Genomic DNA, 27,349 nt, shown 5'->3' on the forward strand with positions numbered 1-27,349 from the left:
AAATGCTACATATGGCTCAAAATAGAAACACATAATGATTTGCCCACTTTTGTAGTTGGATGTTACATACCTCATCAAGATTCTAACATTTATGCTTGTTTGGATAAAGATCAACCGTTTGCCAATCTAGAAGATGATATTGCTTATTTCAAATCCAAAGGGGAAGTTATTGTCTTTGGTGACATGAATGCTCGTACAAGAAGTTTCCAACTTGATTCACAAGAATCTTTCATGCCACATATCTCAAGGATGCAAGAGGATATGCAAATGTATAACCGCTCTTCTAGCGATAAAAAAGATCCGGACCAATTTGGGAAGTTACTCCTACAAATGTGCAATAGTACCGGATTGCTTATTGCAAATGGTATAATTTCCTTATGGCCCAACACCAATGGTTTTACATGTAGAAAACACAACGGAAATAGCGTGATTGACTATGTGCTACTTTCCGAAGGTATTTTGGCTCGTATACATAAATTCTGACTTGGTGAATGGACACCGGAATCCGATCATAGGCCTTTATGTATTGATCTCAAATGTATGCATAAGTTTGATTGTGAGAAGTCTATTGAAGATAATAAACAACCACACTTGAGCATGAACCTTAAGCGAGCACCCATGTATTCCAAGATGGTTGAGGATATGTTAGAAATGACAAAGATACAACATGGTGCCACACTAGAATGCAAATGGGAAGTGTTCAAGAAAGTCATTCTCTCATGTACAAACAATGTTTTTCGACCAACCGCACATCTTGGAAATGCACCAAGAAACATAGGAAAAAATGGTTTGATAAAGAATGTCGTGAAGCTCGAAAGTGCCTTATGGTTTTGGATGTAGTTAAGGATAAAGAGAATTACCAAAAGCATTTGCATAAGTATAAAAGGCGTATTCAAAGAAAGAGAAGAATATGGGAAGTTACTCAACAATTTATCCAAACGCAAAAGAAAGCACATGCATGTGCTAAATTTTGGGGAAATCTAAAGGGGAAACGTGTTGAGAGTTATGGTGACTTAACTCTTCACGACTTGTCTATGAGTTATGAGTTATCTCTTGCCGGAAAGATGATGTGTTATGGTTCTCTTTCACATATGCCTCCTTTCTTTACAATTGAAGATATATGCATAGGACTTAAGAAATTGGCCTCTCGAAAGGCAAGCGATCTTCAATGTATAAAGACTGAAATGCTCAACTGGACGGGAAAAGAAGCACATATATGGATAAGCGATATGTTTAATGATGCATTGCAACATGGTATGTCGTACGATTGGACTACAAATTGGATCAAACCTTTACATAAAGGTGGAGATATAAATAATGTAAACAACTATCGAACCATCATGGTTGGCTCATTAATGGCAAAACTATTTGGATGTATAATGGAATCAAAGATAAGTGTATGGGTTGAAAAAAGTGGTAAGAGAGCTTATGGATAAGCTGGCTTTCGGAAACACCATAGCACCATTGATCACCTTATCACCCTTCGGGTATTAATGGAGGAAAGTCGCCTTAGAGGTAAAGGTTTATATTGTTGCTTTGTAGACTTCAAGAAAGCTTTTGATATGGTACCTCGTGAGTATCTTTGGAGGCAAATGGAAGAACTTGAGGTGCCAAGTGAATATATGCTTGCAATTTCCCGAATTTATGAGAAGGTGATATGTTGTGTGTGCATGAGAGATAAACTTTCAGATTTTTTCAAAAGCACTATTGGTGTTAAGCAAGGATGCCCACTCTCACCAACACTATTTGGTCTATGCATTGATGAATTGGAAGAAATGGTTACCAAGTTTGCAAAGGAAGAAATGGTTACCAAGTTACCAAGCTTATGAAGGCATTGGAAAAAATTTGCATGCATACTAAATTAAGTGTCAATAGCTCTAAAACAAAGATTATGCTTGTGAAGAGCCAAAAAAGAGATAAGCCATGGATTATGTACAACAATGAGCCACTTGAATGTGTGGAAAGCTTCAAATATCTTGGCCTTGAAGTTCCTTCAAATCATAGATGGAATGAATGTGCTACACGTCGCTTAGAGGCGGGCAAGCGAGCATACTATGCATTTGAGAACACATGCAATCTTGGAGATATTAAGTGTTGGGTCCTCAAGAAATATCTTTTCGACACTTTGGTGACACCAGTTCTTCTCTATGGGGTGGAAGTATGGGGCGTTAGTATCCCTAAATCTATGTGGAAAGAGTTTGAAAATGTCCAAAAGCATTTTCTTGCCAAGTTTCTACAAGTTAAGAAACAAACGCCCTACACCCTCCTCCTCCTTGAGACGGGATCGCTTCCCATTGAGATCATGGCCATAGAAAGTGTTGTTGAATACATGCTTAAGGTTCAAAAAAGTCCCTCACATCGACTTCCTAGAATTGCGTGGGAAGCAAGCAAAAAGATCCAAAAGATGCATAAAAGCAAAATTTTGTGTTCCGGTTGGATGCAAGATATAAAAAAGGTTTGGTATATGGGATGCGAGACACTTGCTTCATGATGCATCATTAAATTCCTCTTTAAATGAGGCATTTTCTCAACGCCAATGTATCATGACATGGGACAAATGTGGAGGCTCACGCTTCACACATTATACTACACATGTTGCACCTAACTACAAAACCATATTCTTTGTAGAACGGGGAAATCGTACACATCCATACATGTTGGAGCCCATACCGTTATCTGCCATTCAAACCATTGCTTCCATGCGACTTAGCTCACATGCATTGCGATGTGAAACGGGGCATTGGGGTACAAGTGATGAGAGTGGTCGGCTATGCACACTTTGCCCTAAACAAGTTCGCGAATCTGAGTATCACACTTTGATACAATGCTCTGCCTTTGATCATATTCGACCATGCTTTCCACATCTCTTCGATCGAGCCCAATCTTTGCATGAATTCCTCTCACAACCACAATGTGCACTCTCGATTGCAACATTCATTGGTAAAGTTCTTGAACATCGAGAGTCACTACTCACTTTCACACGTATCACGTGAAATGTAATATTTTTGGTCTCATAGGTCATATTTGACCTCCGAAGACAATAATATAATCTATCTATCTATCTATCTATCTCTACGGCTGTGTGTGTGTGTCTCTCTCTCTCTCCCCTCACACTTATCGTTTGATTTCTATCTATGCAATGGAAACCCTAGAACCTCATAGGTTTTGGTGAAGAAGAATGAAGAGGTTTTGCTGCCCAACGTAGCTTTGCAGTGGTGATTGCCAAAGGAGAAGCTCAAGGGATGGTGAGTAAACCTCTTGGTATTTTGAGGGGGCATTGTGATATCTCATTATTTTGGTCCTTCTGGAACAATGCTTGCGTCGGACACCTTGTAGTCAGTGGTGCACATATTTTGCAATCTAAGATCATATCAAGCTTCAAGCATTCTTGGGGATCACTATCCCTCTCGTCGCTTTCTGCATCTTGATCCTGTTGTGGCCCGCTCTCACATTCCGCAGACTTTTTCTCCGCTTCATCAGCTTTGTGTTGGGGCAGGAGCTTTGCGGGAAGATTGTCATCATCACATGTGCCTCGTCTAGCCTTGGGGAGGCTTTGGCCTATTTGTATGCCAAAAGGGGTGCTAGTTACACATATGCAGATACAGACGCAGAGAAAACTTGTTCTTCTCTCCTCCTCTGTGCATGCATGCCTGTCTCGTCGCCATGGCTGAAGCTGCTTCTATCCCCAAAGCTTTATTCACAAAGGTCCCCCATCTCTACTGCTACTACTAATGCTACTGTTAGTGCCAAGAACAACGTCCCTGAACCTTATTCTTCTCCTCATCCTCCCTCTTATCTTCAGCTTGGCTTTGTCGAAGAAGTTTTAATGGGCTATCAAACCATGAATCGTGAACGATCAAGCAGTTACATGAGCCTGAACAGTAACATGGATCAGCCAACGCCATCGAACGTGACCTTCATACACTATCGCCATGACCTTCTTCAAGTTAGTTCTGTTACTGCTCCCAATACTGCTACTGCATCCTAATGGTCCATGTACGTGAAATTGGGGTCCCCTAAGGTAGAAGAGGAAGGATCAGTTGCTTCGTTCCTCCCTTCCTTCTTGATGAAGAGATCAGCGCCACCGCCCGCCATCATCACCGCCGCATGACTATAAGTATTGATCTGATAATAATCTCACATAGTGAGGGTCAAGAGCGGAAGAATCAGTTAGAGTTGGAATCTCTGGTAGATAATTTTGATTATGATGATGATGCAGGATATCATGGCCAGAAATTGAGTAGATGGTCAGTTAATCATGATCAAGATCATGGTGTTAAAGGTTCAGAGTGCAACAGGAGACACAAATTTTCAAGCATTGAAGACATACGGTGTGGATCTGGTTCCGATGGTTGGGAAACTTGATCATGTAATTGGGAGAGATGATGAGATTCGACATGTCATCTGTATCCTCTCTAGGCGCACGAAGAATACCCATGTTCGCATTGGTGTGCCTGTCGTAGGAAAAACTGTCGTTGTTGAAGGTTTGGCATAGAGGATTATTCGAGATGATGTTCGAGGAAATCTCTCTAATGTGATAATCATAGCGTTGGACATGGGAGCTCTTGTTGTTGGAGCTAAATATCATGGAGAGTTTGAAGAAAGGCTAAAAGTTGTGCTAAAAGAAGTACAAGAGGTGGAGGGCAAGGTATCTTGTTCATAGATGAAATTCATCTTGTTCTTGGTGCAAGACGCACTGAAGGGTCTATGGATGTTGCCAATTTCAAGCCAATGCTTGCACGGGGTAGGTTGAGATGCATAGGAGCCACCACTCTTGAAGAGTACAAGAAGTGTGTAAAGAAAGATGCTTCTTTTGCGAGACTTGTGGCCGAGAGTACAGCTGAAACGCGCAGCCGAGACATGTAACCGAGAGGATGACCAAGACGCACGACGAGAGTACAGCCGAAACGTGTGACCGAGAGTACGGCCGAGACGCGCGCCCGAGAGTACGGCCCAGACGCGCGGCCAGAGAGAAGACGAAGAAGAAAGTGTACAAAGAAGAAAAGAAATAAGAAATAGAAGAGGGGCAGACATGAGAATTTCACAAGCTCAAGGGTATTCATTAAAATTTCAAAAATTTGAAGGTAAAAAACGAAAATTTCTAAAACCAAGGGATACAAATCATGAAATTTCGAAAACACAACTCACATGATGAAAGAATGATTACACAAATGCACAACACAATTTCATGAGCCAGGCCACAATGAACTAGTCGATTGGTGTATGATCCAATCTCGACTTGTGTTGACCAAACGCGAATGTTCGAGTCAACCAAAGCTCTGATCAAAGTTATCGATCGTAGAGTAGTGATCCAATCGAGGATTTTTCGACCGATGGAGTTCCAGTCGAGAAGAGTTGCCATGGCGAGTGGGTTCACCGTGTAATGCATTGTCCCACAGGCGTGCCATGTGTTACCCGTAAGAATATACGGGGAGGCATAAGGGGTGGAACACGATAATGTGGTTGATGTGTATGTGTGATGTGTATGAGTGTGTGAGGATGAGTATGTGTATGAACACATGCACATTTGTGTGCATGTGTACAGAAGTGAGAGAGTGGGTCAATAATGTAACTCCATGCTTATCTCATTCTTTTGTAACGGTTACCTCATGTACTATATAAACCCCTTATGGGGCATGTAATGGATATAGCTTTTCCCCTCTCATTTTGGTGTCATTTCTTATTTTCACTCTCGTTCTCTCTCTCTCTATCATAACCCCCTTGGGAGGGGGGTGAAGCCATTCTAGGTGTCACCCCCCATCCAACAACAATTGTACATTCTATCATTGAATATCCCGGATTTAGACATGTTGTACATTGCGGTGCTTGTCAGAATTTTAGTTCTACGCTATCCATTACAAGCACCTAGTCACTTACCTACTCGATCATGTTCTCCTTGAAATTGAGTACTACCAAAGTTGTTCAGAGAGGTTCCTGGAGCGTTGTCAAAAATGTGTCTTTTAGTTCTTCCTCTGTAGGTGGGTCCGCCAACTACCTTCTAAGATTTTGGAATCGTATGATGAATTGCGGAACTAACTCATGGGGTTCCTAATAGGCTGCATAAAACTTACTCATCAATTCTTGTTGTGTGATTCGTCAATGAAACAATAAGACGAATTTCTCCGTAAGTTGTTGGAAGGACATAAATTCGCCCAAGTCGTGATGCGCTGACAAGTACTTTAATGCTCACAAATGAGCTACTAACATTGAATCCTAAAATAATCCTATAACTAAGAATAGAAATATAGGCCCTAACATCCTATCGACCTATCCCTCGACTGACCGGTTGTCGGCTTCTTCAGCCGACTCTCCTTAGTCAACTTGGTTGCCGAATTCTTTAGTTGACCGAGCTATCATCCTTTAGCCGTTCGACTCATATTGAGTTTATCTCTCAATACTCCCCTGTTGAGCGGACAAGCTTAAACGGATCTGGATTGGCTGAATAAGCCAGTGCCGGATCAGAGTCCGGAATGAAGAGTCGGATTGGTGTCCGGATGGTATCTGGAACCAGGAGCCGGATCGGATTGTAACCGGTAGGCAGTTAGAGGTCTACAATCTTAGCCTAGTACATAGGCAGATTCCTGGGAGTTAGTGTTAGTCGCTCGTATGAGCATTGAAGTACTTTTCAGTACTTCTGTCAGTCCTTTATGGGCTTGTATAAAAGTTCTCACTGAGCACATTGTATGTATAGAGTGTTATTATTTTGAATTTATTTTATTTTGTTCTCTCTATGTGTTGAAGCTTCCATTAAACGTGTGCTTATTCTCTAATGTTATCCGGTTGAACCGGTTTGTCCACAAGTTTCCGCATATTAACTTTTACATGGCATCCAAGCCTGAGGGTTGAGAACCTCTACAACCGACGAGCGATTTCTGAAGACAAACCCTAACACCCGATAGAGAACCGAAAAGACAGAAGATATGGACAGAAGTATGGCAAGCTAGCTTCCTACGAAAAAGCTTGACCGGACCAACTATGTGTCTTGGTCATATAAAATGCACTAGTACTTACTGGGGCACGGATACTGGAGCTACGTGGAAGGAGCGAATGTAGCAGCACCGGATTCGGCACACAAGGACCTCTTGGCATGGGAGCAAGAAGCAAACAAAGTGTTGTATTACCTTGCATCCTATGTGCACGACGAGATGCTTGGCTACATCAAAGATGCAAAGTCATCGAAGGAGGCTTGGGAAAATCTCTGGAAGATTTTCTCCGCAAGTACCACGGCTCGAAAGTTGCAGCTCTGGCAAGAGTTCAACAGTATCTGGCAACGGGACATGTTGGTCACCGACTACACCACCAAGATTAAGGAGATCTGTGACGTGCTCGGCTCCATCAACGTGAGGGTGGACGAGGACGAGATGTTCCAGATCTGCCTCTGCTATTTTCTTTCTTTCCCATATCCGTTTCAAACGAATCACAGGCCGCTAATCTAGCTAGTAGTCGTGGGATATGTGAAAACAGAGTGAATTCCTTAATTGTTGATTCGGTTATTGGGGTTCTGTGGTCTAGCACAACGGTACGAGCCAATCCGGACAGCAATTTGCAGGGAGAAACCATTGTCCTTCGTCAACCTACAATCGATGCTGATGGTAAAAGAAAACCATGTGAGTGGGTCGAGGACCACTCAATCGAACAACCAGATGTTGTACATGGAGACGGATTGGCCCCATAGGCGTGGAGGAAGAGGTGGGTTGGCACGGAATGGAGGCGGCCAACAAGAGCAAAATCAGAGGCACAGAGATGGTGCTGACAGCAGTTTCGGACCCTCCACAAGCAGGGGGTGTCAAGGTGGCACCAGAAACTAGCAATCGAAAGCCGACACAGAAAGCTGGTATTGTGGCAAGAAAGGCCATTGGGAAAGCGAGTGTTGGAAGAAGTGTGTTGATTCAGATAAATCCGGATCCGGCAAGAGTGGACCAGGAAGTCGACAAAACTCACACTACACTGAGGGATCAGAAGGATCAGCAACCGATAGGGGTCCAGTGGGACCGGATGCGAATTAACTAAACTTGTTTTATCAAAAATAAAAAATAAAAAAATCAAATCAAATCAAATCAAGGTAAATCATGCAAGGGCAAGGTGTGAACGAACACATCCAAGAACAAGGAGTGAACAGGCACTTTGAAAAGGTACGTAGTGGGCTATTAATAGGGTATTAAACCGCCGCCACATGGCACGTCATTCTATTTTAGTGCACGATGTGCACACACGTGGGGGAAGAAAAAAAGGCGCCAACATGCAGCAATAAAACTCCCATCGCATGGAGGTCTTCACATTTCGCGAACAGAGGAGCACAACCGCACACAAGCGATTGAAGATCATCAGATGCGAGCCCACATACACAGAGCCTCCTCAAACACATCCCTCACCAGCGCTCACCGACCTCAAAGAAGCCATGGACTGCCAAGCACTCTCTGAATCAGCCAAGACGTGGCTAAGGCAACACGGGTTAGAAGGTTTCCTCATGATCATGGAGGTGCCACCGCACCGGGAGGCGGAGAAGATAGTAAAGGAAAATTTGACATAGAACTGATCACGAAGGAGGCCATCCATGCTTTGATTGGCCTTCCGGAGGGGGGCATCTTCACTATCGACAACCCTACCCCAGAGCAGCTCCGAAAATATTTTGGCGAATACTCTCTGGACAACAAGGCCTACAGGACACAGGGCGGCGAAGATACATTATTTCGAGAGATTGCCTGTGTGATCCATGAATTTGGACACGTATACCCTCGACCCCCGTGCATGCCTCAGAACCGAGCCAGCTTAATCATAGCAACGTATGAAGGCGTGAAGGTGGACTGGCCGGTACTAATTGCGAACGGCCTCTGTGCGGCCATCGACTCTGTAAGAGACAAGGAGGGTCAGAGGAAGTGACGACCATCGACCCTAAACATCTGCCGCGGTTGGAGGAAGTGACGACCAGTTAGATATAGACTTAACTGGATATGAGTGGGCAATGCAATATGTAGACTCGAAAAAGAAGGTAGTACTGTTAGTTACCAGACTGGCTGGACGTGGTATGCTTGCTCAAGATCGTGCATTTAGCTATGGCAAAATCTTGTGGCTGGACTATGAAGATGCAGACTCAACTAATTTGATTGTATTAGTCAACTGTACAAAAGGAGTCTGACAGATGATGGTCTCCGAGGACTACTTGTTGAAGGATTCATGTGGACCAAAATCCTTCCGACATGCTATTGAGACAAGTACTAACTTAATAACAACACTGAGGCCATATATTCAAGGTCATGTTAATTTGAAGACAGCCTCCTTATCGCCCAAAAAAGCACCAATAAGGAAATTTGTGGTGCAGTTCAGGCCCTCAAAAAAGAAGGTGACGAGAATGTTAGATTCTGAGTCATCGAGTTCAACAGAGGATGAAGAGGCTCAAGCTACACCAGGAGCAGAGCTGGCATCTGGTGTGTTCTCATCAGAACAAAATAAAATTAGAAGGGACTTAATACATAGAAAACTTGTGTGGAAGGGGCAAGTTTTTAACCTTCCGATAACCCATATTCATCGCCCCCCAGTGGATGAGAATATAGGACGTCGCCCTTTGGAGATTAGGGAACCACATAAGTTGCACGTCCAAAATTTAAAGAAGAAGATGAAAATCAACCCTCATGCAATGGTCGTGCCTTTTATTGTAATGGTGGATCCTCTTGAGTGCTCTAAGCTAGAGGATTTTGATATTAAGAAGCACGACCAATACAATTATTTTGTGATTGGAGGATCTCACTCGGTGGAGGCCAAACGACAATTAGTCCGCGAGCATCCCACAATGTTCTTCTTCAAATATGCGGAATGCAAAATTTATGTGGGGTTAACAACTGAGGAGGCGAAGTTGTTAGCATGGGACCACAATAACGACAATGACTACCGGCAGAAGATGTCCTCCATCGAACGCATTAGATTTTTTCACCACGAGTACCTCGACAGGAAAACCAAATATGGAGCGAAATTATATCCAGCTCTACGACGTCAATGTCTCCACGAAGTGGGAATTGTGGTGGACGATGTGGTGAAGTCTGATGGAATCAGAAAGTATGAGCGACGGTTTCAACTCGCATTTAGGGATGGAGGAGTCTGGGAACTCCAAGATCAAATATTTACGATGTGGGAGAATAAGGAAGTGAAGGGTCAAAGACAGAAGAAGTCGAAAGTTGACCGTCAATTAGAATTGAAGAGCTTAGCTGCGAAGAAGATAGAGCTTACCATTGAGGAAGCGGCAGATGATATGAAGTTGTCTTTATGGAGGGCAATGCAAGGGATCAAAGATGAGCAACTTCTTATATCCGTGCTTTCAAGAGTTGTAGCAAAGGAGCTGAGCCTAGAGGAAATGGTTACGGAGTTCAACAAGTAAGGTCTTACTAAATTTTTTATGGTTTATCTTGTTTTAAGAAATGAATTTTTAATGTTGGTTTATAAATTTTCAGCCACAAAGTCTATATGAAAATACAAGAAGTGATGATGAAGCAACTAGGTTGCTTATCGTGAGAACAAGTGACTGAAGAATATCCGATAACGTCTTTGTACAAGGTGTTATTGGATATTTCATTGCATTTAAGGATTGGGTGAGTATAACTCTTTGTTTGATCGATTTGTGGTGGTTCATCCCGTGTATCACTATAACTTTGTTGATGTCTTATTTTTTTTAGAAACCATGTCGGAGTAAGAGGCCTGGTGAAATAAAGGATATACATGACTTTCCAACATCCTTTCTTGCGCATCTTGAAAGGGCCAGAAAAGAGAAGGATCGACGCTTGGTAAGGGTGTTTGAGGTGGAAGATGACGGCACCTTCAAGAAGTTTAGCCACAGAAAAGACATCACCAGAGATCTGTACTACAATGTTTATTGTGGGGATGTTGCTGACATGATCTAGAAGCTGCCAAAGAAAGAGTATACGTTAATGGTAGTTGATATTCCATACGATTTTCGTATGGCTGGTTCAATCTACGATGACGAACCTTTTAGGTTCAAGTAGTTGGAAAAAATGGTAAAAGATTTCGCCAACTTGACCACTGCTTCCTTGTGGAGAATTGTAATATTTCATAGGGCATGGATCAAGGATATTCCGTGGCTCAAGCGTTGAGATCTCATTGCCATGGAATTGAGAACCTTGCTTGGTAAGGATTTTATCGAAAGCACTGTATCTCAATAGAAATTATATATTATAATTTAAACTGCTTATAACTTTTTTGTCAACGGTCAGGATTAAAACCAACGTAAATAGGGAACCGACTTTTTAGTTCGTCAACGCAATGGAATATATAACAGTAGCCAATTCATGCAGAAAGCTCAAAATATATCTGGATTGTGCTAAGAGAGCACTCAGGTACATTAGTGGGATGATGGATTATGACATCCCGTATAAGTCGGAAATGGTCGTTCAACTCAAAGGGTACACAAATGTAGACTAGGCCGATAGATGATCAACCTTAGGATTGGTCTTCTCCCTTGGTAGCAAAGCTATCTCGTGGAGCATCAAAAAGTGGCTAGCGGTTGCACTGTCAAGCACAGAAGCTGAATATAAAGGTGCGACTGTCACAACATGTGAAGTCGTTTGGATTCCCCTTTATTGTGACAACATGAGAAGTATTCATCTAGCTCGGTACCCGGTATTCCACGCGCACACAAAGCATATCGAAGTGCACTATCACTTCATCTAAGAGCACGTTCAGGATGGAGATGTCAACTTGAAGCACATTAACACGAACCTTTAGGTAGCTGACATCTTCACAAAAGCCTTAGGAGTCGACAAGTTAAGACAATTCATATCAGACCTTGGCCTAACGATAGCTGCATTGTCGAGCTTGAGGGGGGGTACAACACAATCGACGAAGCCGACGAGTACAACGCAACAACCAAATAACAATCGACCAGTCGATCAAAGGAGTAGTCGAAGTAGCAACACAACCGACCAAGGGGAGTTGAAGCACGAAGTTGAACTTCACAATCGAACGAGTAGACATTCTAGTTGAATAAGGTGCACAAAGTAGTCGGACAAAGGAGAACATATACCAGCGACAAGTCGAAGCCGACCTGACTGACCATCCAAACACAAAGTCGAGGATTTCAGAAAGCCGAAAGGAACCAAGCAACAAGACGACTTTCCGACGACCGGAAGTTGTGTTTGAAGGGGCATGCTGAGAGTCAAACCCAACTTCCCCAATGTAATGGCTATCACACTAGCAATGGACACACTATGTTCAGGCTAGTTTTGTAAATAGTAGAAAGGGTAGTTGCCCTAAGTTAGTTGGTATTTCAACCAACTCTTTTGTAACCTAGTTACTATTGGATATATTTTTGGTTGTAACCATTTTTCTTGCTAATACAACTTCTTGTTCTCTGTCTCTAAGTTCACACACACACACACACACACACACACACACACACACACACAGAGTTTCCTTCTGCTGCACGAGATCACCTACACTCTCCATTTCTTTACACAATATTTGAGCCACATGGTTGAATCCCACATTCTTTTGTCTTGCCATGCAACACTATTCTTTGCAGCCTTTAGTAGTTGTCACACCTAATTTGGATTGGCTTCCCCTCATTGAAGAGTCGTATCGTAGTTTCTTACAAATCCCTGAACGCGAAATGATGTTGCACATCCATAAAGTCCACGACTTTGCACTTCACTTCCACTATTAACAACGTCATCATTAATTGTTTTATGTCGATCTATAAGATAATAACTGAGAGTTGATGGGGAAACAATAAAGGACTGCTGACTTAGAATGATTTGCATCCCCACATAGGTTGTCCAAAGTTAGTCATTGCACCTTGATAAAGTATGGTGATGTCCCGACTCTACGCCACGGCTTAGTGGACATTTGTACTCCATTCATATCGTAGCTATAGATATAGCTATACATATTACTTACTCCTCTACTTCTTTTGGATTGGCAATGACGTTGCATTCCTTCCATTAGAGAGACAGGGTAGGCCGTGTATGTATGTATCTAGAAACTCTTCCCCGCATAACTTGGTTCTCTTATTATTATTATCCTTGCTTGCCTTTTGCTTCAGGTCTTCCATTGATTGATTGACATGAAAGGAGGGCCATCCAGATAAGCTGTAGTAGCTCTGCTCTGCTCTCTCTCTCTCTCTCTCTGAATGAGATGAGAGTTTCTTCTGCCATGGACGCCATGTTCGCTTCAGTGTGCTGCAAGAGTTTATCTGGTTGTCCTTTGAGCTACAATTCTCAGGTAATATTCATCTCGGCACTAAATGTTTCTTTGCTTCCCAATCTGAATTCTTCGTATTTCTCTCTCTCTCTTTCCGTGTCTTGTGCAGCTCTTTTGGCCAAAGTTTCGTCAAAGACACCTTACTCCAAACATACCATTGAGATTAGACCTCTTCAGTGAAAGGTTTTGTTCTGATTGCGAAACTCCACCCCAGTTGGGAGCTTCTAAGCGCCGTGCTCGAGGTCCAGTCATGTTGGCTAAGAAAGGGAACAAAGGTGATTTCTTGTTTTTCATTTTCATACCTTCTTCTTTTTTCTTGCTTTTTCATTTTTAATAGCAACTCTATTACACACATCCGTATTAAAAATGAGAAACATAACAAGACAAAGTAGAAATTAAGACATAGATTCAAGTGAAGATGCACGAATGTCCTCTTTTTATTTATTGGAAGCGTCTGTGCACTCTTGTAATGTACGCTGCATATTTCTCTGTGGACAAAATTGGTTGTGAAGAGGCATTTTAATGCCCCCCTATTGCAGCAATTCTCGAAAGGTTTACGTTGCATAAATTACACGTAACCATCAAAATATGATTAACTGACATCCCACTACTTCATAACGTTTGATTCCAAATTAACATCAGATCAAACCTTGATACAAATTGGTTTGACTACCTCAAAGAGTTTCCATACAGGGGTAACCAAGCTTTTGTCAGTCATCGACCAATCAGCTATCGCTGTTTGATGAGGGGATATTCTAAAAAAAAATAAATTAAAGCAATTTTCTGAACTGGAGGTATAAAATTTTTTCTTGGGTTTTCTAGTTAATTTTAGAACTTTTTAAGAAAAAATATTAGATTGATTGACTTTTGGTGGGGAACACTCTATAATCCTAGGAGGTAATCTGGCATGTATTGTTTTTGGATGTAGTTTAAAAGTTTCTTCTGTATGGTGGAAGTCCTAGGCAAGATTAGATACATACCACATCTTAGGTATCAAGGTTTTTGGCTTTGGCTGTATTTTAAAATTTTCGTCTGTCTACTATGGGTGGTCTGTGGCAAAGATCAGATACGCAGCTATATTGGGAATCATCGTTTATGGCATAACTGAATGAAAAATTCTTTCTTATCCCATCTTGGTACCATGCATTGTACCCCTGCTTGAAAGTTTTATTGCTATAGAAGTTCTCCCCATTGCTGTTGTTTTGACAATTATCACTGGAAGAAGTGCTTGTTTGTTATGTAGTGCTATAACAATATGCTGCATTTCTGTCCCCTGGCCTGACCCTTGCACAGCTGTAGTATCTCTCATGTGGTATTGTGTTGTGTACTACAATATGTTACATTTTCAGGGGAGTAGGACTGTTGTTTTTTTGCACTACTTTTTACTTCCCCAGCTACTAGGATTTTGTGGCTTGATTGGCAAGCCCACAATGCATTTCTCTCTGATGGTTTGAGGGATACTGTTTTTGACATTCAGAGATTGAAGGTTGTCCTCTTTGGCACTCTACTTCCTTAATTTATGTAGGTATTCCATTACCAACTTGGGCGGCTGATCAGTTTTGTGATTCATCACATTCCACTATCCATTTTTGCTGTTTGATGCAGGTTCGTATTATACTTAGAGGTCATGTGGCCTACTTAGAAGAATCATAATCATTCTGTACTGTAACTAATCTGATAACCTTTTTAAACAGAATACAGAGGAATTTACATAATTAAAAAGAATGAAGTTATCTCAGAAAAGAAAATTCAATCTCAGTGACCGATGTAATTTTATGTACCATTCACAAGCAAGAAGTCCACACATTCTGGATTTTATGTGTCAATCTTTTTCAGAGTCAATAATGTATTCAAAATCCATAATATTTCATGCAATAACAGTTCATATTGTGTAATTATTTGATGCAAAACTCAACAGAGGAAGATAGGGAAGGTGGGCAGTACAAAGATACTGTGGACTTACCAAAGACAAGCTTTGGCATGAGAGCAAATGCTGTGGTACGTGAGCCTGAGATCCAAAAAATGTGGGAAGAAAACAGAGTTTTGGAAAGGGTATTGGAGAGAAACAACGAGGTAGGATTTTAGCATGTAAAAGATGATATTTATTGCCTAAACGTCATTTAAAAATGAAGACTGTTGTCAATGTGTAATGCTTAAGACAACATAGAAAACACCTGTTTCTTTTGTTAATATTCTTGCAGGGTACTTTTACTCTTCATGATGGGCCTCCTTATGCAAATGGCCTTCTTCATATTGGCCATGCTTTAAACAAAATTCTCAAGGATTTCATAAACAGATACCAGGTACATGGAATGTACCCATCTGATAGATAAGTAGATGATAAAATGGAGAACTCATATTCTGTATGTTCAAGTATATGTTATGTATTCTCTAAACGTGTTGGTCTTTTGGATTAGATATTGTCTCTCTGATTTTTGTTTGTCTTAGTAAGTTCTTGAAAGAAGAGGAGCGTTCACTTATAAATTTTCTTAGAAATGGTAAATTAACTTTGCAGGAATATTTTGCTCTTTTGTGATGTTTGTTTACGTTGAGCCATATATATACATTAATAGAACTACACTATGCTGTGACATTTTGGTTAGCATTCGGATTCCTCATGAAAATATTGTTGTCAGTTTCCCAAAGAACTAAGACATTTTTGTGGAAACAGTTGCTTCAGGGGCGACGAGTAGTTTTTGTACCTGGATGGGATTGCCATGGGTTGCCTATTGAGTTGAAAGGTGAGTGGTTTGGAGTATAGAATACTTCAATATTTTAAAACGTTATCACTAAGGACATGGCTAATTATATGTGGAATCCAGTACTGCAGTCTCTGGATCAGGAGGCAAGAAAGGAACTGACACCTATCAAGCTGAGGAAAAAAGCTTCTCAATTTGCCTTAAAGACTGTTGAGCAGCAACGCAAATCATTCAAGGTGACTAGTTTTGTTAATGTATAGGTGGGTATGAAGTATCACATGATTCTGGAGTAATACTAACTTTTAATTATGTTTCCTGTCATGTTAATGTGGGGATCATACTGTTGGAATTGTAGCAGACTTATCTTCATAATACTATGCTATTTTCCATGTTAAGCATCTGTCTTGCACCTGTATTCATTGAAGAGACCATGTCTCTTATTTTCTTTTGTGCAAAACCCCTCTATAGATTTTTGGTTTGTTAGCTTTATATGATGGATCATCATTTTGCATATGGAATGATTTTTATCCTGAAATACTCTTTTTGCATGCTGGTTGTCAGAGATATGGTGTTTGGGCAGATTGGAGCAATCCTTATCTCACTTTGAATCCGGAATATGAAGCTGCTCAGGTCAGCGGTGCGTCCAAGCTCAATATTTATTTGCAAAAAGTCCAATAGATCTTTGTTTGTTATGGTGGAATCATAACAAAATGCTATTCTAAATATTAAAGAATTAGTGAAAAATTATATAGCTTCTTAAGTAGTTATACCATGCTCATAATGATTTGTCCTGAAAGAAACTTATAAAGTAAGTTCATCAAAGGCGATGATGTTAAGTGCTTAGCTAATCTACCTATTTGAAGTTTAGTTTGTACTTCAAGGTTATATAATATTTGAAGATGTGATCTCTTACTCGGCCTCATAGACCGTTTTTTCCTCGTAAAAGATGTTACTATATCTTTCTCGTTCTTTACTTCCCATTTTCTGCCAGAATTAAATACCATGTTAATGTTTTGTTTTATGTAGATTGAAGTGTTTGGTCAGATGGTCCTGAAAGGTTATATTTATCGTGGAAAAAAACCTGTGCACTGGAGTCCGTCTTCTCGTACAGCTCTGGCAGAGGCAGAACTTGAGGTGATTTAGGGAGGTGCTTTTATTATTTAGATTAATGGGTTTGAAGGTGTATGATATATGAAATCTCAATAAAATATATATGCTTTTGCTGCTTAGTAGTTTATTTTTTCTTTTCTCAGTATCCAGAGGGTCATACTTCTAGGAGTATATATGTTGCATTCAAAATGATCCATGCAAGCAACAATTTTCCTGAAGAACTGAAGGAGTACATTCCAAGATTGGGAATAGCAATATGGACGACCACCCCTTGGACAATCCCTGCAAATGCTGGTCATTCTCATTATATGATTTAATTAGTATCTCACATGACATTATGTTAGTGATCAATATCTCTATTTAAAATACCAGGTATCGCAGTGAACGATAAATTGCTATATGCTGTGGTTCAAGTACACACTGTAGACGACACAGGGCTCAGAGATGCCTCTATTGAGAATGGTCAGAAAAAGGGTAGAAGTGGTTTAAGGAACCCAAAACTTCAATACTTGGTTGTGGCACTCGATCTGGTTGAGAATTTGCAGTCGAAATGGGGGATAGAATTGGAAGTGAAGGGGACGTTTCCTGGTATAGATTTGGAACATTGCAGGTGACTTTTTCTGTTTTGAACAGTGAACTGTAGTGTAGCATTTCCTCAAGCTTTTCTGTTGTACATTATTTTATATATTGAAGTTTGGAAACTGCATTGCAACATTTTCTCTATTCAGCTCTTTCTTTTACTGAGCAGGTATGCCCATCCTTTATTTGAAAGAGAGTGTCCTGTTGTCGTTGGTGGAGACTATATAACAACGGAGTCAGGTACAGGGCTTGTCCATACTGCACCTGGACATGGCCAAGAAGATTTTGCAACGGGGAAAAAATATGATCTTCCACTTCTGTCACCGGTTGATGATGATGGGAACTTCACAGAGGAAGCAGGTGATTTTAAAGGATTAAATGTCTTGGGTGAGGGTAATGCTGCCGTTGTGGAGGCATTGGACAAGGTCTCACACCTATTGATGGAAGAAACTTACAGTAAGTATTCTCAATCTATGCTCATCAATTATTTGTGTGATAAGGAAAATGCAATAGTTGATAGTGGTAAGGATAACAAGTTTATTGGTGTTCATCATTTGGATATGGCGGGAAACATCAATGAACACATGAATGTGAGAAACCATTGGTTTGTGACCTGTAAATGCCTCTTCAATGGTTATCTCAGTGACTACATAAGTAAGATAACAGTAAATGATGTAGATAGCTGTATGGACAACCTCACCCCTAAAGCTGAGAGGAATATCAGATTGAGACAGCACTGTTCAAGCCATTTCTTGGATTGTCTTATTCTTCCTTTCTAGCACTCCATTATGATGTGGAGAATTGGATAGAAAACTGACAAGCAATATCTCGTTGGGAACACCGGAAGGCATGTTAAATAAACTCACCACCACTGTCAGATCTGATTTTTCAAACCTTGTTGGAGGTCTTAGCTTCAACTAGAGGCTCCCATTCTTAAAACCTAGAGAATGATTTAGATTTGGCTGAAAGTAAGTCCAAACTTTGCTTGAAAAATTATAAGTTATAAGCATAAAATATCATGCACCCTCTGAGAGTTTTGTGCTTCATTAGACCATAAGTCCCTATGTACTAACTCCAAAATGGATGTGGCTCGATGAGTAGCTTGAGATGAGAAAGCCTATTCACCATTTGGGATGAAGAGAGCTTTTAAAATCATAATTGAGGTGCCCAAAGCAAGCATGCCACAATTGAGGATCTTCTTGAGCTGTGAAGTCATAACTTTGATGAAGGAGTTGTAGTAGATGAGACTAGGAGGATGGTAATGAGCTTTTGGATCTGTAAAGGTAATACAATCTAGTTTCCTTTATGGCAATGCAACAATTTGTAGGCTGTTGATGTCAATCACCGCCAACAATTTGTAATCAAAACAGACACTATAGCCTTGTTCAGTAATATGAGAAACTAGAGTAGCTTAGCTGAAAGGTGAGGTACATGTAATACATTCGGAATGATTGTCGTTTGTTGACTAGATAGAAGAAGATTTCAAAAATACATTACCCATGCATGAGAGTTTGGTTTCAAAGAAGAGTCACAGTTAGGAGAGTTGTTCCATTTGCCTTTGCCTTGAACATAGAGAAGAGTCTCTCTAGAACTTGAAGTGCTAGCTCTCTTGTAATATCCTTACAAATGGTTTTAAAGAGGGAGCTTGTTCATCACGAGAAGCACGGCCTCTTCCTTAATGGTTCTGTCTCTGAAGGAAAGAAGGTGGTATTGGAGAGACAATATTTGTGATATGTTCCATGCTGTTAGGATCATTAGCAACTTAGAGATCGGCTAGTTAGTTCTCCAAAGCTATTATTTGAGCCTGATTGGTTCTTCAATAACATTGCTAGACTTCATCACACAAATCTTTAGCCGTATCATCATCTTTGCCATGAATCTGATAAGCAACTTGAGGCTTCATGTTGAAGAGCATGAAAGCATGAGCATGATCATGACCATCTTTGTCCAGACAAGGATCAATTGCAGCTTGTGTGGGTGCCAAAGATGAAAGTAAAAAAGATAAAAAGTAAAAAAGCGTAAAAGCTAAAAAGAGACTAAAAAGTCTTGTTATCGGTGCATGTAAGATTCTGAAGTCAAATATAGTGTAATTTTTGTCTTCGAAAGACATCTTGCATAGGTCTCAAGAATGGAGAGGTCTCCAAAGCAAAGGAAGCACTTGTGATAGTGGGAGATGACAAGGGGGCAAGATCGTGGTTCATGAGGTTGGGGCCTACGTGCACGAAAAATTGCTATTGCCTGATCTATTGTAACCACTATGTTATGACCTCTTGCCCACATCGTTCATTGGGGCAATAAGCTTGTTGGTAAATTCCGGTCTACAACTGCCTTAGTCCTAAGTAGGGGTTTTAGTGATCATATGGCTCGAACGGAAAGTGTCTACGGGGTTCGGGAGCCCATTTTTGTAACCCTTCATTGGCTTGTAACATGAGTATGAGTGATGGGGCTAAAGAAAGTCGTGATTGTTCTTTGCTGATGAGCTTGTGTGGTTGTACTGTTGTCCTTCAACAACTTTTGTTTGTTTCTCTAGAGTTCTAGCAAGAAAAGCCCCAATCACCATTGGTCCTCATATTTCATTACGGTGCGTAGTGGGACAAAGTGTTGTTTAAAGAGGCAATGGTATCTCTCTCTTATTTCACTCCCTGATGATACAATTGGCAAATTCTTTCTTCTAGAGGTATTCGTGCATATCTGCCTACCTCAATCTCTAACTGATACAATGAATTTTGCAGCTGCCTATCACACTACGCAGTACATAGGATAGATGTATATCCAGATATGATGGCTTGATGATGAATCTATCCTCTGATGTGTGTAAAAGTGTCTTATAGTGGGCGATCTTCCTACTGAGTGATATTTTGGGGTTGATCCATGATATCTTATTTTCCAAGTTAATAATATCAGTTTGGATCACTCTATTCTATTGTTTTGGCCTTGACATTTTGGGAACAACTGGCTGCTATGACAATACTATGACATTTTGCTAACTGTTATCAATGAACAATGTTAAACAATTCTTCTAGTTCCCCTTTAAGGGTAATTTTATGTTCTTCAGCTATTGATGTGTAATTTGGTTAGACCAATAGAAGAAATAAGAGAATGCAAAATATAGAATACAAAAACTAATCAACTTATTCAAGATGGTCAAAATAAGAGTCCTAATAATATCAAATACATGTATGCATGATGAAAAATTCTTTCTTATGGATATCACTGTTAACCATTTTCATGTCGTGGTCCTTTTATGCAGAGCATAAATATCCCTATGATTGGAGAACAAAAAAACCAACCATTTTCAGAGCCACGGAGCAATGGTTTGCATCAGTTGAAGGTTTTAAAGAAGCTGCTTTGGAAGCTATCGCAAAAGTAGACTGGCTTCCGTCTCAGGTATAAATGCATGTGTACATAAGCGTATATCATTTTATAATGCACAAATGTATTATATATTCTATGCTGAAGAGGCATGCATTGCATAGGAGTATAAATGGATGAACATGCACATAGATATAAATTTACTAGGGTTTTTATTTGTAATTGTATCCTTCAATGCTATAGTTTGTCCTGGAATGTTTCTTTAATCTGAGGCTCGAAAGATATCTGATTTTTCAAGGACATACAATATGAATATACAGTACAAGTACCTAAGATACCAAATAAACTGTTATTATGTTCCGTAGGGTGAGAAGCGTATAACTGCAATGGTTTCTGGCCGTTCAGATTGGTGTATTTCCAGGCAAAGAACTTGGGGTGTGCCTATTCCAGTGTTTTATAATACCCAAACTTCTGAACCTCTGATGAATGAGAAAACTATCAACCACATTCAAGGTCAGCTGTGGGCTTCATGCTCTGAAGTTTTATTGTCAGGAAGGAAGAACCTTGTCTAACTGAAGTTTAAGCTTCCTGCAGCAATTATAAGGCAGAAGGGAAGTGATGCATGGTGGTACATGAGCAATGCAGAACTTCTTCCAGAGGAATATCGAGAAGAGGCTGGAAGTTATGTCCGAGGAACGGATACGATGGATGTTTGGTTTGATTCTGGTGTGCAAAATCTGTACATATCTGGTCATAAATTTACATCTCTTATATGGGTGCATCCACATGCATATAAATGTATCTGAATTTGTAGTTATCTCCATAAGTAGGTGTTTACACCATTATGCATATCAGCACATTGTAACTGTATTAGACATGTTGGATGGTGTTACATATAACATTGCCAATCAATGCCGATGCCTGAAATGTCAAATATTAACTTGAGGTCCATTTAAATGTTGACGTTTTGGTAGCCTCAGAATTGGAACACTCAAAGCCTTCTAAACGCATTACAAATGATGACCTATAATATGCTGTTTGAACTTTTTGCTTTGGAAAAGTTGGTTACTTACATTGCCAATTGACAATCTGAAAATATTGTGGTTTTCTTTGTATCTTAGGCAGCAGTTCTAATTTAGTTTATTCTGATTTGTGATAACATTTAAAATGCAGTCACGTGTTCAGTTTCATATGCCATTTGCTTCTCTTAAAAGACATGAATTATCTTCATCTATATGCATGTCTTTCTCTAGTATATATGCTCCTTTCATGTATGTTATGTACATGTGAGTGTATTACGATGTCATATTTATTTGTTGTAACTCAGGTCTTTCTTTTTTCAAATTTATGAGAATAAAACCATTATCCATCTTTTCCTAGGCTCATCTTGGGCAGCTGTACTGAATAAAAGGGAAGATTTGAAATTGCCAGCAGACTTATATTTAGAAGGGAGTGACCAACACCGGGGCTGGTTTCAAAGCTCCTTGCTCACAAGTGTTGCTACCCGGGGTAAGTTCAACGGATAGAGTTACAAGATTCCGAAGTGTTTGGTTTATTGACGCGGTTGAACATTTGCAGGAATTGCACCATACAAGATGGTTCTGACCCATGGATTTGTCTTGGATGAAAAGGGTTTTAAGATGAGCAAATCCATTGGGAATGTGGTTGACCCTCAAGCTGTAATTGAAGGTGGTAAAAATCAGAAGGTAAATATTTCCTCATTAGAGGGGGCCTGGCGGCCTGGCGGTAGCAATGGGTGCAGTTCGGTTTCGGTTCGGTTCGGATTCTTGGCCTTGAAACCAAACCAAACCAAACCATTTTTTTATATTAAAAACCAAACCAAACTGTTTAATTTTTATGAAGCCATTTAAACTGAACCGTTTAAACCAAACCGTTTATGAAAAATTTAGAACCAAACCAAATCGATTTATCATAAATCAAAACCAAACCAAACCTATAAACCTATAAACCTTTACACCTTCAAAACTTTTAAACCTTTAAACCTTTAAGCCTTTAAACCAAACCACATAAGCCGAAACCGCTAAACTGCTAAACCGTGAAATTCAAAACCAAACCCAACCGAAACCGATAAACCGACAAGCCGCTAAATCGCTAAACCATGAAATTCAAAACTGAACCGAACCGAAACCAAACCGGATCATAATATTTGAAACCAAACCAAACGGTTTACTTATCTTTGAACCAATAAACTGTTAAGCCATGGCTTAACGGTTCGGTTTGGTTCGAGCCGAAACCGTGCCCATTGCTACCTGGTGGGCAGGTTTATCTTGTGATGAAGCAAACTGTAATATTTTTTTGTGTTCTCTCTTTAGGAAGCACCAGGTTATGGTGCAGATGTATTGCGTTTGTGGGTGGCAAGTGTTGACTATACCGGTGATGTTGTTATTGGGGATCAAATACTAAGGCAGATGTCTGACACTTACAGGAAGTTGAGAGGTACACTGAGGTATCTGCTTTCTAATCTTCATGATTTTCAGGTGAGAAAGCGTTTCTGTAATTCCGATCAATAGTCTATTCTTATCTTACGATAATACGCATATTGAACCTTGTTTTTTTTTGAAGCCTGATGAAGATACAATGCAGTACAAAAAACTACCCATGATCGACAAATATGCACTCTTTCAGCTGTCAAATGTCATGGATGGAATAAAAGAAAGCTATGACTCTTATCAATTTTACAGATTTTATCAGGTGAACTATTTTGTTCAGTGAAGGATCCTAGAGTAAAGAATGAAGTGCCGTCCCAATATTAAAATGTTCAAATTGCAGATAATTCAACGATTTGCTGTTGTTGACCTATCTAATTTCTATTTTGATATTGCAAAAGATCGCCTTTATGTGGGGTATGTTAACTATCCTAATTCGTTTGAGGAGATATTATGCGAGTTATTTCATGATGATCAGAAGGATATGGGAAATTTGGCAGGGGTAAAAAGAGCTTTACAAGGAAAAGCTGTCAAACAGTGCTTGCAGCCCATCTTCTATGTTTAGTTTGTGCAATGGCACCGGTGTTACCACATATGGCTGAAGATGCTTGGCAACACCTTCCTTTCAATTACATTCTCAAGAACGGATTGAGATGTGAATATGTATTTGAAGCTGGCTGGCCCTCAGTAGATGCCAATTGGAATACATTGCCAGAATCTGATGTTGAATACTGGAAGATACTTCTCCAGGTCTCTTTTTCTTTCTCTGTAGTCTTGTGCATGTGTGGGTTTGCATCTCATTAAGAAGTAACATAGTTTCTATGAGTTTCGGCTCATCCTATAACTTAAGTGTGTAAGAACTAGGTTAAAAAATAAGGGGTAGCTTGAACTTATTAAATATATATCCAAAATTGCCTTTTAGACAAAATCGCTTTCTTAAATGCATAAACATGGTTAACAAAGTATGTATCAATATAGAAGGAAAAATGGTAGCTAGTGAGAATTTAAAATTAAGTGAGATTTGAAAGCACTGGTCTCATGCTTTGGGAAGTGCAACAAGCTTCATGCTACTTGCATATATACATTTAGTAACAAACATATGGTTGGAAGCATCAACTTGAAGTAAAAACCCACCATAATTACCAACTGATGAACATAGTGGTGTAGGTCATGATAATATTTGACTAGGAACAAGCCTGAAATAGGTACTTATGACTATTTCTAGAGTTTTATGAGGAGACTGCTTTTGTTCAGAATGTTAAATGGTTCTTGAGTTTAGAAACAAGAGCTTCTCTAATGGTACTTTATTGAGGGAAACAGAAATTATATCAGAAGAATTCTTCGATTCTACAAGGAACCCCTTGTAACCATCAATACAATTTGGCTATATGAGATAATGCGATCTGTGTGAGTGAGATGACTATCCTTTTGGAAACAGATTCGGACAGAAGTAAACAAAGTGCTGGAGGCAGCAAGAGGTGGAAAATTGATTGGAGCAAGCTTAGATGCTAAGGTTTTCCTTTTCACAACAAATGAAACTCTCTTGGAAAGGCTGAGTCTTTCCACAAATAGTGTGGAGGATCCTGATAGGCTTTACAGAGTTTTCCTCACATCTGAGGTAATGTCGTCATATATGAAGTTTTTTACTGCATGTTTTTCAAAGGCACAGATTGGTCATGTACAATTATTATAGAATGAGTTAATGTCATTATCTATAGTTCGATTTTGTAGGAACTGACATCAGCTATTCTATAACTTAGAGTTAAACCCACTTGCAGGTGGAAGTAGTTCGTTCCATGGAAGACACCAAAACGTTGTTGGAGGATCTTGTGAAACATTCAGGTACATGTGTCGTTGAAGGGTACGGTGATCTGTGGATCGGGGTGGCCAAGGCGGATGGAAGAAAATGTGAAAGATGCTGGAATTACTCTCGACAAGTCGGATCATTTGAACAGCACTTGACATTGTGTGGGCGTTGCCACAGTGTTATTTCATCCCAACATGAAACTGTAGTGGCTACTTCAGCCTAAGATAGACATTTGTAATCCATTCATATCTTTTCCAATTCATTGATCTGGTCAGGCCCATTTCAATAAAGTTATGGCAGTAACATTTTGATGTTGTGAGGCTATTAAGGACGTTTTTCATTTCATACATGAAAATATTCATGTGTGAATTGATTCAAATCTGACCTATTCTGATTTGATTTCATCAGCAAAGAAGTATTGTTGTTCCCCTTTAGGAAGAATAATGCCTTGGATTTTGGCTTATTCTAGGAAGTACGAAGAGTCAATTGGAACATTTGGTTCTTTAGGAATTTTCCATTGATCAACTTCATTTCCCAAAATTCATATTCCATTTTCTACAAGCATTAAAAAGTCTAGAAAAGTGGAAGATGGCCATAATGAGGCATTTCGTTAAACAAAGCTTTTACCTTTGTGAAGTTCCCAATAGAACCAAGTAGAATCACGATGTGCATGTAGGTTTCTAGAGTAAGAGTGAGACAATAAGCAACAAACATTTCATTGAACATTTTCTTGCCTCTTGATTTGCTTGGCTACATGTTAGTGAGTAACTCATTCAAGGTTAGTCAACCTAACTTTTCCTCGGTGTCTTATAGAGATGCAAAACTACTTTAGCGTAACTTGATCATAATCTCTAGCTTACTTGCTTCTTTCGTAGATGTACAATTTTCGTAAGCGAATGCAACTTAACTCGTTGACCGTTATCCTTTAATGCACTTTTTGGTGAAGCATCATGCGGTCCTTATAAAACTTAGGATGTACATGCTTCATCTTCACTTTACCTTTAACTTTGGCTACTTTGTAGACCAAAGCCTAGTAGTCTACATAAGTGACCATCTTATCTATTATCATTGAAGGGTCAGTAACCTCAAGTGACAGACCATATACGTTGTTGACATCCTCCTTTGTCTCGTAGAACTTCACAAAGTTCAACACCCTGGAATGGGAGGAACTAGTCCTAACATCATTATATGTTAATTAAACTAGACATGTGTAACACATCCACATATTCCCACAACATGATTCTAACCCTTATTGGCATAAAAGGTTGACTCCTTCCAAATTGTATCCTTAAGTGTGAACACGTTCCCAAGTTAGGGCTCGAGTATATAAGCTTAATTGTAACATTGTAAAGAGAGAGAAAGTTTACAGAACAGAAATATAGTTTCCATTAGAGCTTCAATTTGTGCATCTTTCTTCTTGCACATTGTTCATATTCTGCTTCTCTATCTTGTACATGTTGTTTACTTGACTCATCATCTCGCAGGTTCTCATTATCCGTTGCCCACCACTATCATATCCCACAACAAGTGGTATCAGAGCGACCTTGCTGTTCAATGGCAACAAATAACAGAAAGCTGAGAAATAGAAGCTATCCAGTTGAGAGAAAAGCTCGAGCTAGCAAAACCTCACTTCTAGAAGATGGCTTCTACATTTGGCACAAACGTGGAAATCTAGAAGTTTGACGGAAAGAACTTTGCCTTATGGAAGAAGATATGTACTCATCATTCAACGTCAAATCGGGGCAATATGACACAACAACAACTCGGCCTTGATGACAACAAACTAATGGCGCTCCTTGGATGAGATCGCAAGATCGACCATTCAGATGCACTGAGTCACTTGTAACAACGACTTTTGACCCCGTAAACACCAATCAATCCACGGTTGTTCTCTTGTCTGCATAGGTAAGGGACCTTGCATCAATGCAATATTCTGTAGTTGTTGCCAAATAAACCCATAATTAGGTGGGATGCAAATATCTTATCCCTCTTCTTCCACAACAAATATCGAAGAGGTTGCAAAACAGAATGCAAAACCTTCTTTGTCCATGGCAACAATGACAAATAATATAATATCATGGGTTCCATAATACATTGTACAACTTTCAAGCGTATATGAAATGGCCAAGATTGTGACTTCCAATACATGAACTTATCCCTCAACTTACTAGACATCCATTCAATCAATTGAC

General features: G+C 39.9%; 1 protein-coding gene and 1 long non-coding RNA gene across 2 annotated transcripts; both read left to right on the top strand.

Moving 5' to 3' along the window:
* Positions 1 to 10,228: 10,228 nt before the first annotated feature.
* On the top strand, positions 10,229 to 10,532 carry LOC147850621 (uncharacterized). The gene is made up of 2 exons (XR_015531649.1): positions 10,229 to 10,365; positions 10,443 to 10,532. It is a non-coding gene; the product is annotated as an uncharacterized LOC147850621 (long non-coding RNA).
* Positions 10,533 to 13,118: 2,586 nt separating this feature from the next.
* Positions 13,119 to 25,711, top strand: OVA2 (tRNA synthetase class I (I, L, M and V) family protein). Its single transcript, XM_087336153.1, has 22 exons — positions 13,119 to 13,224; positions 13,313 to 13,478; positions 15,122 to 15,276; positions 15,405 to 15,506; positions 15,875 to 15,944; positions 16,026 to 16,138; positions 16,464 to 16,532; positions 16,929 to 17,036; positions 17,156 to 17,306; positions 17,385 to 17,622; positions 17,761 to 18,047; positions 20,842 to 20,978; positions 21,269 to 21,416; positions 21,498 to 21,629; positions 22,284 to 22,412; positions 22,482 to 22,609; positions 23,237 to 23,401; positions 23,487 to 23,615; positions 23,694 to 23,767; positions 23,851 to 24,100; positions 24,789 to 24,968; positions 25,129 to 25,711. The coding sequence occupies exons 1-22, from the start codon at positions 13,138 to 13,140 to the stop codon at positions 25,378 to 25,380; spliced, it is 3,270 nt and encodes a 1,089-aa protein (XP_087192279.1). The 5' UTR covers positions 13,119 to 13,137; the 3' UTR covers positions 25,381 to 25,711.
* Positions 25,712 to 27,349: the final 1,638 nt, after the last annotated feature.

This window comes from Azolla caroliniana, unplaced genomic scaffold (assembly GCF_043228905.1).
Source record: "Azolla caroliniana isolate FFs.n. ecotype wild unplaced genomic scaffold, voAzoCaro1.0.p SCAF_21, whole genome shotgun sequence".
Taxonomy (NCBI): Eukaryota; Viridiplantae; Streptophyta; class Polypodiopsida; order Salviniales; family Salviniaceae; genus Azolla; species Azolla caroliniana.

Bases quoted from the DNA above. Each gene is read 5' to 3' on its own strand.
- OVA2 (XM_087336153.1), top strand. From the start codon at position 13,138: ATGAGAGTTTCTTCTGCCATGGACGCCATGTTCGCTTCAGTGTGCTGC. The intron at 20,979-21,268 runs GTATAAATGCAT...TATGTTCCGTAG, and splicing joins TAGACTGGCTTCCGTCTCAG to GGTGAGAAGCGTATAACTGC. The intron at 21,417-21,497 runs GTCAGCTGTGGG...AGCTTCCTGCAG, and splicing joins AACTATCAACCACATTCAAG to CAATTATAAGGCAGAAGGGA.